The 13,480-nt window shown below is 40.3% G+C and overlaps 1 protein-coding gene across 1 annotated transcript in view; it reads left to right on the forward strand.

Moving 5' to 3' along the window:
* The window catches only part of LOC132225960 (antigen WC1.1-like), a 50,717-nt gene that overhangs the window by 24,294 nt on the left and 12,943 nt on the right, over window positions 1-13,480 (forward strand). Inside the window, exons 2-4 of the mRNA XM_059680881.1 lie at window positions 3,409-3,814; window positions 9,311-9,619; window positions 9,713-10,030. Of these exons, the coding sequence (XP_059536864.1) occupies window positions 3,409-3,814; window positions 9,311-9,619; window positions 9,713-10,030 (1,033 nt within the window). The remainder of the gene's footprint in view (window positions 1-3,408; window positions 3,815-9,310; window positions 9,620-9,712; window positions 10,031-13,480) is intronic.

Genomic DNA, 13,480 nt, shown 5'->3' on the forward strand with positions numbered 1-13,480 from the left:
ACACCTCTTATTACGAGAAAAACTATAGGAAATTTACTTAGTTACTTAAGAAGAAAGAAAATGTAAAAAATATATTTTATTGATTCTTTATAGAGAGGAAGGGAGAGGGATAGAGAGTTAGAAACATCGATGAGAGAGAAACATAGATCAGCTGCCTCCTGCACACTCCCCACTGGGTATGTGCCTGCAACCAAGGTACATGCCCTTGACTGGAATCGAACCTGGGACCCTTGAGTCAGCAGGCCGACGCTCTATCCACGGAGCCAAACCGGTTAGGGCAGCAAGAACATTTTTCCAAGGCAAGCAGCTATCCTACTAGAAATTTATTCTTCAACTTCATATGACATTGGACTTGCTCCTTGTAAAACAGTAGTCTTGGCCTTTTTGAGCATTTGATGATTTCTGAGCTGGGCATACATTACAGGATTCTCCACAGTGAAATCCATGATGGGCATTGGCAAGAAATTATGCTTTCAAACACACTTTATGCCATAATACACAAAAACATAAACTCCCAAAGACTGCGTAATTTGGTTATTTGGTTTACATTATTTGGTAATCTGTTTTTTAAAATTGACAGTATATTTTGCAAATCTTTCTAGACCATTAACTATTCTTCTTTTCTACACTAAAACATTTTATTCTATTACAAAAATATATATTATAAGGATAATATGGAAAATTTAATTATTTTCAATCATTTATTTATATGAGCAACATCAATATATTCACGTGATCACTTCTGTGGGCATTTAGTTGTTTTCATTTTTGAAGTTATGAAGTTATTCAACTTCCTTGTATTTACATGTAAGGACTCTCCATGATTATTTTTCTCAATAACATTTTAAAAGTGAAATTGCTGTTCTCTAGGCTCTGAATACCTTTAAGGCTTTTGATACATAGAGATTAATTGCCCACCAGAAATGTTTGCACTAAATTTTATTCCCACTAATGTTGGATGAGAATATTAGTTTTCACATACCTTCACCAGCATTGGGTTTTTATCACATTTTAAAATCTTAGCCCAAACTGGTGTATGTTAGGCAAAAACTGGCATATATTTGCTAATTTAATCCTTTATTTGTGAATTACTTGCTCATGACATTTGTACTTTTTATCTTTGGATGTTTGTCATTTTTGTTACAATTTCTATTGGAACTCTTTATACTACTACTACTATACTACTACTACTAGTACTACTACTACTACTACTACAACTGTAACTGCTACCATCAGATACTGATACTACATTCACTTATATGAACTCATTTGAGTGCACAACAATCCTACAAGGTGGAGTATATATATTAATAATACATATTTATTTTTTGACTTGAGCAGATTTTACTTTGCAGTCAAGAATGCAGCAGACAATGTAAGAGTAATTTCTAAACTGAACTCTCAGTGGTGAGGTGACTCTGGTCCAGAACAGGGCTGAAGCAACTGAGAATTTGAGAGGTCCAGGTTTAAGTCTAAGAAGGTGTATGTGGTATATTCACGATGCTGCTTTAAAAATTCTCTCTTTGTCTTTGGTAAAACACAGTTTTAGTAAAATGTAATTTGCTGCACAGCAATATATAACTAATTGAGGGATTCCCACCAAAGCGAGAAAACAGCAGGGTGGACAACCTGGAGACTTATATAAGTGGCTTAATTGCTTCATCAAAATAAGACTTCTTCCTGAGTGACCAATTCTGTAACCTTGATGCTACCTGAAATAGGGACCTAAACCCTCTCTATCTTTTCATATCTGTTTCTCATTCAGTACCTTAGATTCCCGCTTTGCTGAGGCCCTGAATCATCTCCATTAGCTTTGAATTGAGGTCACCAAAATGAGAATTTTTTGTTCTTATAATCTAATCAGGACTCAGTCCCTGGGGTATCCGTTCTCACTGCTCAGGTCTCTGCTTGGGTCCATATGCTTTCATTCTGGAAAAATAGAAGTGGTGCATCAAAAAGGGAAACACCTGGAAAGATGCTGAATTTGAAAAGAATCCTTGTGTATTAGTCTGCTCAGATGGGCTGCCATAGCAAAATACTGCAGACTATATGGCAACAAATTACTGCCAAACATGGCAGCTTAGTGAGCAAGAATCTAGTATCTACTATCTCATAGTTTCTGTGGGCTAGGAATCTGGGCATGGCTTATCTGGGTCCTCTGACTTATGCTCTCTCACAAGGCTACAATCATCTTAAGGGTCATCTGGGAGTGAATACTACCAAACTTATTCACCTAGTTAATTGGCAGCATTTAGACCAGTGGTTCTCAAACTGTGGGTCGCAAACATCAGAAAACACATATAGCATATCAGATATTTACATTACAATTCATAACAGTAGCAAAATTACAGTTATGAAGTAGCAACAAAAATAATTTTATGGTTGGGGGTCACCACAACATGAGGAACCGTATTAAAGGGTTGCGGCATTAGGAAGGTGGAGAACCACTGATTTAGACCTTGGTGGACAGTGTAATAGAACCTCAGTCCCTTGCTGGCTATTGGCTGGAAGCCTCCCTCAGTTCTTTGTCATGGAGGTTTCTCCATACACAGCTCACAATATGGCAGCTGGCTTCATTGCAGCAAGCAAATAAGAGAGTAAGATAGATCAAAAAGAGAGAAACCAGAGTCCTCTTGAAACCAATTTCTTAAGTGACAGCTGATCGCTTTTGCCAAATTCCACTTGTTGGATGCATGTTACTGGGTTCATCCCACAATCAAGTGTGAGGAAGATTATGTGAGGGTGTGAATGCAAGGAAATAGGAATAATCAGGATGTTTTAGAGGCTGCTTAACACACTCCTCTGTTCCAAAGCTAGATGAGAGCGCTCCCTGTGGGTCAGAGGGGAGGGAAGATGCCTCCACTGGCCTGGTGGGCCATGAACTGTAACTGAGATGGTGAACTTTGGCCCCGACCAGCCTTAGGCATTATCTATTGAGACAACAGCATCCTGATCCTCTAAAGGCCTATCCTCAGTGGGGTGCCTGGCGCTGGGTCTTACTAGCTGGTGAGAAATAATTGTGTGCATCTCTTTCCAACTCTGTACTTAGTGATGCCACATTGATAGCTTAAAACTGGTCACAGTGGAGATACAGGGTTGGGCAAAAGTATGTTTATAGTTGTGAAACACAGTTTATTCTCATATTATTTTTTATTAACTATGATATTATTTTCCGTATGAACAACTGTAACCCTACTTTTGTCCCACCCTGTATTTACACCACAGAAATAAACAAATGCTATACATAGAGATATTTTTGAAACCCTAGATAACTATTTTTTTCTTCTGAGTAATTCTACTTTTACTTATTACAGTTTAGTTGTAATTTTGATGTGGTCATGGGAGGTGGTGAGAATAGTGTTTACATACTCTGCCATCTTGACCTTTGGAACTCTCCCAGAGATCTAGGTTTTTAATACTAAACACACACCACTGTATGGTCTCTTTAAATCTCTGCTGTGTCATGTGTTCTGTGTCTACGTCTCTCTTACAGCTGCAGACCTGAGGCTGACGAGTGGAGGCCACCGCTGTGAGGGGAGAGTGGAAGTGAAGTACCAAGGAATATGGGGCACAGTGAATGATTTTGACTGGAACCTGGAGGATGCAGCTGTGGTGTGCAGACAGCTGGAATGTGGAGTTGCTGTTGCTGCTTCCAGAGGGGTTTATTTCGGATCAGGGGTAGGGCCCATTTGGCATTCATATCTTATTTGCAAAGGGACAGAATTGAAAATCAATGACTGTATTCGTTCTATGGTTCGAAACTATCATGAGCTTGACTATTCCCATACCTTGGATGTTGGAGTTGCCTGCTCAGGTAAGCCTGTTTGTCTGGCAGGGGATCCCCAGCAGGAATAGCCTCAGTCTCATTCTAAGGATTACAGCCTTTACTAGTAGAGCATTCATGGGAGAAGGTTCCAGTTATACAGTGATTCCTAGAGCATTAGTATTCAAAGAAGCATGTTTAGCCCTGGACAGTAAATAGTCCATACCTACAGATCACAGAACTTTTCATCCCTGTGGTGTGTCATGAGAAATAGGGAGGTGGGATCAAAAGTTTCCTATAGGTACAACTACTGGGTTGTACCTGTATGAATTTGTTTGATCATAGTAGCTATTTGTAGTCTTTCATGAGATGGTCAATCAGGTGTAGCCGCAAGAGGGGACGTGAAAGAGGCACAGGAAAACAAAGTTTTTATACTTACAAGTCCTAGAGAGACAGAGTCACTTACTTCCATAAGGGGGCCACATGGGAAAATACCAAGGAAATAGGCTCAACAAGCAGGTGGGGTGGGGGGGGGGGGAGAGAGAGAGAGAGAGAGAAAGAGAGAGAGAGAGAAACATCAACGTGAGAGAGACACATCGATTGGTTGCCTCCCGAACATGCCTCATCCCGGGTTGGGCTTGAACCTGCCACCCAGGAACCTGCCCTTGACTGGGAAATCGAGCCTGAGACCCTGCAGTGTACTGGCCAATGATTTAACCACTGAGAACACTGGTCAGGATGACTCTGTTGATATTTTTTATCATGTATTTGCTTTTTATTTCATTGATTTCTGTTCTTAGTGTTCATTCTTTTTAAAAAATTTTATATTATTATAAATGTGTGGCAGATAAAAATTGGGAGAAATAAAATATATTTTTATTGATTTCAGAGAGGAAGGAAGAGGGAGAGAGAGATAGAAACATCAATGATGAGAGACAATCATTGATTGGCTGCCTCCTGTACACCCTCCACTGGGGATCGAGCCTGCAACCCAGGCATATGCCTGGACTAGGAATTGAACCATGACCTCATGGTTCATAGATCAACACTCAACCACTGAGCCATGTGGGCTGGGCAGTGTTCATTCTTTTTGGATAATAATTTGCTGTTATTTTTGTAGACTCTTGAAATGGCATCATAGATCATTTGCCTTTAGTTTTTATATTCTATTCTAATGTAAAAATCAAGGAAGCATCAAGGCTATACATTTTCTTCTCAGAACCTCTTTAGCTGTATCCTGCTAATTTTAATATTACATAGTTTCTTTTCTATTTTATCATCATAAAATGTTTATTATTTCTCTCTGAATAAATTCTGTCTTACTTTATCTGATATTAACTTATCTATTACAGCTTTCTTTGATTAGTGTTTGCAAGGTATATCTTTTTTTGATTCTGTTTATAGTTCATGTGTGTATTTTTGTAGACAGCATATGGTTATGCCTTTTGCACAGTCTGATCATCTTGCTTTTATTTGGAGAATTTAAATTATTTAATTTTAATGTAATTATTTCATGATTTGCTTTAAGTCTACTAGCTTGCTATTTGTTTTGTTTTTTATATTCCTATATTAATCTTTATTTGAGTTTTTTAAGAACTATTTTATTAACTGTATTGGTCTACTAACTATTTCCCCTTTTAAAGAGTTTATCATAATGTTGAAATTATTACTTTTTGATCACTTTTTACCTTCAAATGATATTATAAAAGTTAACATATAAGATCTTAAAGCCGTATACTTGTTTTCTTATTTTTGACATTTGTGCCAGTAATGTTATACATTTACTTATAAATATCCTATATAATAAAAGCCTAGGTGGTGTCGTGCAATGCCCTCGCACAATGTTGTCACAAGATGGCTACCACAAGATGGCCACCACAAAGATGGCCAACAGGGGAGGGCAGTTGTGGGTGATCGGCTGGCAGGTGAGGGCAGTGGGGGGCAAACAGGCCAGCAGGGGAGGGCAGTTGAGGGTGATCAGGCCAGCAGGGGAGCAGTTAGGTGTCAATCAGGCTGGCAGGGTAGTGGTTAGGGGGCAGGCAGGCAGGCAGGCAGGCGAGCGTTAGGAGCCAGCAGTCCTGGATTGTGAGAGGGATGTCCAACTGCCAGTTTAGGCCCGATCCCGAGGGGTCCCAGATTGGAGAGGGTGCAGGCTGGGTTGAGGGACCCCCCTGCCCCCGCATGAATTTCATGCACCGGGCCTCTAGTGTTATAAATATTATAATACATCACTGTTGATTTTGCCTTAAATGTTCTTTTATTTTTAAAATAAGAAAAAATCCTTTATATGTTTTTTCACAAATTTATTATTTACAGCAGTCTTTATAGGTTTGGGTAGATCCACTTTTTTTTTTAATCTGTTATCATTTTCCTTTAGCTTGAAGAACTTTCAGTAAGATTTTTGTGTAGTGTAGGTCTGGTGTCCTCAAATTCTCTAATCTTTTATCTATTGTCTATTTGCATTCAATTTTGAAAGGCATTTTCACAGGAGACTTAATTTTAGGTTGGTAATTCCTACCCGCTACCTTAAAATTGATTTTATATTGTTATTTATATTATATATCATATGGCTTGCATTGCCACCAATAAGAAGTCAGCAATACGTTTTTGTTGTTGTTGTTGTTCCTCTCTATACAATGAGTCAATTTTCTCTGGCAGCTTTTTTTTAAAAAAAATAAATTATTATTTTATTGATTTTAGAGAGGAAGGGAGAGGGAGAGAGAGATAGAAACATCAATGATGAGAGAATCATTGATTGGCTGCCTCCTGCACACCCCCTCCTGGGGATCAAGCCCACAACCCAGGCATGTGCCCTTGTCTGGAATTGAACCTGGGACCTTTCAGTTTGCAGGCCAACACTCTATCCACTGAGCAAAACCAGCTATTGCTCTGGCTGCTTTTTAAAAAAAATATATTTTTAGAGAGAGAGAAAGGGAGAGGGAGAGAAATATGGACGTATACTCACAACCCTCACAACCGTTAACCTACTTTGCCCCTACTTTGTTGTCTATTTCTCCCTTTAGATCTGTCAATGTTTGCTTTATACAGGGTGTGCCTCTGAAAATGTATACACACTTTAACAGCTGATAGCTCAATTTTGGAAATGAAATGTATTTTAATAAAAACTACTTTTATAATTATTCAAAGTGTGTGTATACATTTTTTTGGGACACGTTATATATAGGTGCTTTGATTGTTGGGTACATATATATTTGTAATTAGTATACCTTCTGGTTGAATTGACTCTTTTATCATTATATCATGTCTTTTTTTGTCTCTTTTAACAGTTTTTGACTTAAAGTCTATTTTGTCTGATATACTAATAATGTTGATCTCTTTTATTTTTTTATTTTTATTTTTTTTACTGTTCATCAGATTATTTATTCACTTGATTTTTAGATTCACTTGTTGATAGATGTGTATTTGTTGTTCATAATTTGTATCTTTACCTTTTTCTTCTTCTTCCTCTTCTTAAAGGATACCTTTCAGCATTTCATATAATACTGGTTTGGTGGTGATGAACTCCTTTAGCTTTTTCTTATCTGCGAAGCTCTTTATCTGGCCTTCAATTCTGAATGATAGCTTTGCTGGATAAAGTAATCTTGGTTGTAGGTTCTTGGTATTCATCACTTTGAATATTTCTTGCCACTCCCTTCTGGCCTGCAAAGTTTCTGTTGAGAAATCAGCTGACAGTCGTATGGGTATTCCCTTGTAGGTAACTGCCTTTCTTTCTCTTGCTGCTTTTAGGATTCTCTCTTTGTCTTTTGCTCTTGGCATTTTAATTATGATGTGTCTTGGTGTGGTCCTCTTTGGATTCCTTTTGTTTGGGGTTCTCTGCGCTTCCTGAACTTGTAAGTCTATTTCTTTCACCAGGTAGGGGAAGTTTTCTGTCATTATTTCTTCAAATAGGTTTTCAATATCTTGCTCTCTCTCCTCTTCTGGGCACCCCTATAATTCGGACGTTGGTACGCTTGAAGCTGTCCCAGAGGCTCCTTACATATCTTCATATTTTTGGATTCTTTTTTCATTCTGCTTTTCTGGTTGGGTGTTTTTTGCTTCTTCGTATTTCAAATCTTTGACTTGATTCTTGCGATCCTCTGGTCTGCTGTTGGGAGTCTGTATTATGTTCTTTATTTCAGTCAGTGTATGCTTAATTTCTAGTTGGTCTTTTTTTCATGTCCTCCAGGGTCTCATTAAATTTATTGGCGGTTTCTAGAAAATTCTTGAAAAACCTTGTAACTGTGGTTTTGAACTCTATATCCAGTAGTTTGCTTTCCTCCATTTCTGTCATTTATGACCTGTTTCCTTGTCTCCATATTGTTTATGCTTCCCTGCGTTGGTAGAGTGGGTTTGTGTGCTAGGTGTCCTATAGGGCACAGTGGCTCAGACTTCGCAATTACCTGAGGTGGACACTCTTGGTGCACCCGCTTGTGGTCTTTGTGCACAGTCTTGTTGTAGTTAAGCCTTGATTGTTGTAGGTATCACTGGGACGAATTGACCTCCAGGCCAATTGTCTGTGAGAATCAGCTGTGGTTATGATGGGAGAACTTCTGTGCTGGAGACACCCTTCTGGGGCAAGACTTGCTTCAGTGGGGCTTTGGTACTCACTGAGTTTGCCCCCTGAGTGTGTCCCTGATGGATCTGAGGAGTTGTAATCTGGATGGTCCCACTCTGACCACTGGGTACACTGGCTCTTGGATCTAAGGAGGTGCTAATTTAGCCTCTGGGTAAGGCTACCCAGCAGGAGCTACGAAGAGATATGCAGATTCCCCTTCCTTTTTTTGGGGTTTGTAGGTGCCCAAATAAGGCCCAGCTGTGAAGCAATGCAAGCTGCTGTGGGGCCTTGGGCCTTCTCTTAAGAGTTCTGGGTCTGTCTGGCCCAGCTGCAGTTTGTTAAGTAATTTTCAGATTGCAAAGGGCCAGGGCATTCATATGCAAAAGCCTCTGCTGCAGCTTGGGTGGGGCAGGGTCTCAGGGAATCAACAGGGTGGAGCAAACAGCTATGGCTGACCCTTAGCCCTGCCCTAAGGGGCCCCGCGTCTCAGTGTCCCGGTAATGGCTGCAAGCACCTCTGAGAGAATGCTGCCCGCGAGTTCTGAGTTCTGCCCACTGCCAGAGAGTCCAGTTTCTCCCCGTATGAGTCAGGGTCCCCAGAGACTCACCCGGAACTGTAGTTCAGAGCAGTCGGGGGCTTGTGACTCCCAATTCAAAAAGACAGCCACGTCCTCAGTTGCCAGCCCTTGCCGCATGCGCCTCTGTTCCTCTGCATTTCCGCACCTCCTCTGAGTCTCAGGGTGCTTTTCTCTATTCTTCTAGTTGTAGAATTTCCACTCAGCCAGCCTTCCTGTAGTTCTGGATGATGTCCATTTTGTCTTTTCGTTGTATTTTTGAATTTGTTGTGGGAGGCAGCAATTTCTGGTGTTTACCTATGCCGCCATCTTGGTTTCTCAGGAAAAAAAAAATTTAACACCATGGTTTATCAGATGTCATTTCTAATTGTCAACATGTGATTGTGAACACTCACTGGGTCTATTTGTTCTCTCTTAGGATTTGTGCGTCTGGTTGGAGGGGATGGATCCTGCTCAGGGAGAGTAGAAGTGCATTCTGGAAGAAACTGGGATTCAGTATCTGGTGGGAACTTCACATTCTCCACTGCCCAGGTTATCTGTGCAGAGCTGGGGTGTGGCAAAGCTGTGTCTATTCTGATGGATGTGCCCTTTAGAGAGTCAGATGGACAGGTCTGGGATGAAGAGTTCTGGTGTGAGGGGCAGGAACCTGAGCTCAGGATCTGCCCCAGAGTGCCCTGTCCTGGAGGTACTTGCCAGCACAGAGGGGCTGTTCAAGTTGTCTGTTCAGGTGAGTTGCAGAGCAGGATTTTAACCACCCTGCATAATCTGTTGGGGTGATAAAAACATAATACTTTGTTAAAATCCTATCTTCTCCTACCAGCATACACAGAAGTGCGGCTCATGAAAAATGGCACCTCTCAGTGTGAGGGACAAGTGGAAATGAATATTTCTGGAAAATGGAGAATACTCTGTGCCTCCCACTGGAATATGGCCAATGCCAATGTTGTCTGTCATCAGCTCGGCTGTGGAGTTGCCATCTCAACCCCCAAAGGAGCATACTTTGTGAAAGGAGGTGATCAAATCTGGAAAGCCCAATTTCACTGCTCAGGGGCTGAGTCCTTCTTATGGAATTGCCCAATGACTGCCTTGGGCATTCCTGACTGTACCCATGGAAGCACAGCCTCTGTGATCTGCTCAGGTAAGAGAAAGGGAAGGGCTAACTGGTACTAAGGATGTTTCTTGAGTGAACTGTGCATAAGAGCAGAAAGTGTGGAAAAACTGCCTTAAAAATAAGGTATTTTATGGTGAAATATTGTTCTTTTCATTGTTTATTCATTTTTCAGGTCAGCACAAGAAGTGTTAAGAAAAATAATATTTTAAAAATAAGCAATATTATTTAAGTATAATCATAGAGAATAATGTGTAAGCAATTAAGTGTATATACCTTGGTCATGTAGCCCAACCCAGATTAACAAAGAGAACATTAATAGCACCTAGGAAGTCACCTTCCTGTCCTACTAATCTTTCTGCCCTCCCTTCTCTCCAAAGAAGAGGTCCTCAAAGAACTGGAAAAGGGAGAACAAACTACACCCAAAATTACTAGAAGGAAGTAACAAGGATCAGAGCAGAAATAAGTGAAATAGAGACTAAAAAGACAATTGAAAATGTCAATGAAACTAAGAGCTGTTTTTTAAAAAATTTTCACCCAAGGATATATTTTTAGAGAGAGGAAGGGAGAAGAGAGAGAGAGAGAGAAAGAGAGAGAGAGAGAGAGAGGAAGAGGAGGGGGGTAAGAGACAAACACCAATGGGTTGTCTTCCATATGTATGTGCCCTGACCAGGTATCAAACCCAAAACCTAGATATGTGCCCTGTCTGGAAATCGAACCTGCAACCTTTAGGTGTACAGGATGACATACCAACCAACTGTACCACTTGCCAAGGGCAAGAGTTGGTTTTTTAAACAAGATAAACAAAATAGAAACAAGCATGTCAAACTCAGGGCTAGTGGGCTGCATGTTTGACATGCTTGAGTTAGACTAAGAAAAAAGTCTCAAATAAAAAAATATGAAAGAAGATGAGGCTGAGACGGCCCCTGTGAGGCTGAGACGGCCCCTGAGAGGTTGAGATGGCCCCTGTAAGGTTGAAACGCCCCCTGTGAGGCTGAGACGGCCCCTGAGAGGTTGAGATGGCCCCTGTGAGGTTGAAACAGCCCCTGTGAGGCTGAGACGGCCCCTGTGAGGCTGGGACGACCCCTGAGAGGCTGCGACGGCCCCTGTGAGGTTGTGACGGCCCCTGTGAGGCTGCACCAGCCCCTGGGAAGCCGAGAAAAATACCACATGATCTCACTCATTTATGGATAATAAAGACCATTATAAACTCATGAAAAAAATAGATACAGAGGCAGAGCAGCATTGAACAGACTGTCAAACTACAGTGGGAAGCCTGGGGAGGGGTTGGGGGGGGGGCGGTAAGAGATCAACCGAAGGACTTGTATGCATGCATATAAGAATAACCAATGGACACAAGACACTGGGGGGTAGGGGAGGCCGGGGGAATGTCAAGGGGAGGAAAAAAGGAGACATATGTAATATTCTTTGTAATACTTTAAGAAATAAAACAAAATTAAATAAAAAAAATAAAAAATGAAAGAAGAGATATTGCAACAGATACAACAGAAATACAAAAGATCATAGGAGTCCATTATGAACAATACTATGCCAGCAAATTGGATAACATAGAAGGAATGGATAAATTGATAGAAACACACAACCTACCAACACTGAACCATGAAGAAATAGAAAATCTGAACAGACCAATAACAAGTAGGGAGATTAAATTAATTCTCAAAAATTTTCCAACATAGAAAAGTCCAAGATAAATTGTTTCACCTGTGAATTATACCAGACACTTAAAGAAAAATTAACACCAGTCCTTTTCAGTCCCTTTCAAAAAAATAGACAAGGAGGAAACACTTGCAAATTTATCTTATGAGGTCAACATTACCCTGATAGTAAAGCCAGATAATAACACTAAAGGAAAACTATAGACCCACATCCTGATGAATAAAGATGCAAAAATTCTCAATGAATATTAGCAAATTGAATTCAACAACACATTCAAAAGATCATACACCATAACCATGTGGGGTTTATCCCTGGGACGCAAGGATGGTTCAACATATGCAAATCAATAAAGATGGTGCACCAAATACTGGAATAAAAGATAAAAATCATATGACCATCTCTATGAATGCATAAAAAGCATTTGATAAAATAAAACATATTTTCTTTACAGACCAATAAATTGGGTCTAGAAGGAACACACCACAACAAAATAAAAACCCATACAGCGGAACCTCAGTTCTCGAACTTAATTCGAGAAGTGATTTGTCAGAAAACGGTATCATTTTTTCCTCATTAGAATAATGTAAATTGAATGTATCCATTCTAGACCCCTAAATAATTCCCTGCTTTAACCTTTTTTATATACAGTACATGTCTAATGCAGCATCTTTGCTTGTTCATATAACACTGCCTCTGAAATGGCTGTCACTGGCTAACTGCTTTTTGTTTATCCAAATCAACAATACTTTTTCTGCTAGTACCTCTTCAATTGCCTCTAATTATTGTTTCTTTCACACCCTTAGCAACATTAGCACTCTTGATGGCTTCTTTATGTTTTAGAATTGTGCTAAGTATTAATTTTGTCAACAACAAAAACATTCTCTCCTTTGTTTGTTGCCTGAGAAAAGCTTTTGTCATGCTGAGGTATCAGCAAGAAAGGGTTTTCAGGTTGAAAATCAGTTTGGTTCAACAACTGAGACATTTTTCTCTGTGAACAACTTGGTCAAGAACTGAATTGTTTGAGATACCAGACAGTCGAGAAACTAGATTTGTATATTACAAATGCGCAGCTATCATTATATTCAAGTGTGAACAGTTGAAAGATTTTCCTATAAGATCAGAAAAACTACAAGGCTGCCTACTCTCACCACTCTTATTCAGCATAGTACTGGAAGTCCTAGCTAGAGCAATCAGCCAAGATAATGAAATAAAAGACATCCAAATTGGAAATAAAGTAAAATTGTCATTATTTTAGATGATATGATTAATACCAGGGGTCCTCAAACTTTTTAAACAGGGGACCAGTTCACTGTCCCTCAGACTGTTGGAGGGCCAGACTATAGTTTTTAAAAAAACTATGAACAAATTCCTATGCACACTGCACATATCTTATTTTGAAGTAAAAAACCAAAACGGGAACAAATACAATATTTGTATTTGCATGTAGCCCGCGGGCTGTAGTTTGAGGACCCCTGATTTATACTAATAGAAGGGTAATATGCTAATTAGACCGGATAGACCGGATGTCTTCTGGACATCTTTCCAGACAAAGCCGCAGTGGCTGCGAGGGCCAAGGCAGCCGCGAGGGCTGAGGAGGGTCAACAGCCACGGCGGCTGGCAGTGGCAGCAGCAGTGGGGTGATGGGGGTGGCACCTTCCCCTGATCGGCCTGGTCGCCTCTTGCATCCTCTGAGGGCTCCTGGACTGTGAGAGGGGGCAGGCCAGGCTGAGGGGACCCCCCGCCTCCAGTGCACAAATTTTCGTGCATCAGGCCTCTAGTCTTATATATTGGAAATCCTAAAGA

This window comes from Myotis daubentonii, chromosome 2, assembly GCF_963259705.1.
Source record: "Myotis daubentonii chromosome 2, mMyoDau2.1, whole genome shotgun sequence".
NCBI lineage: Eukaryota > Metazoa > Chordata > Mammalia > Chiroptera > Vespertilionidae > Myotis > Myotis daubentonii.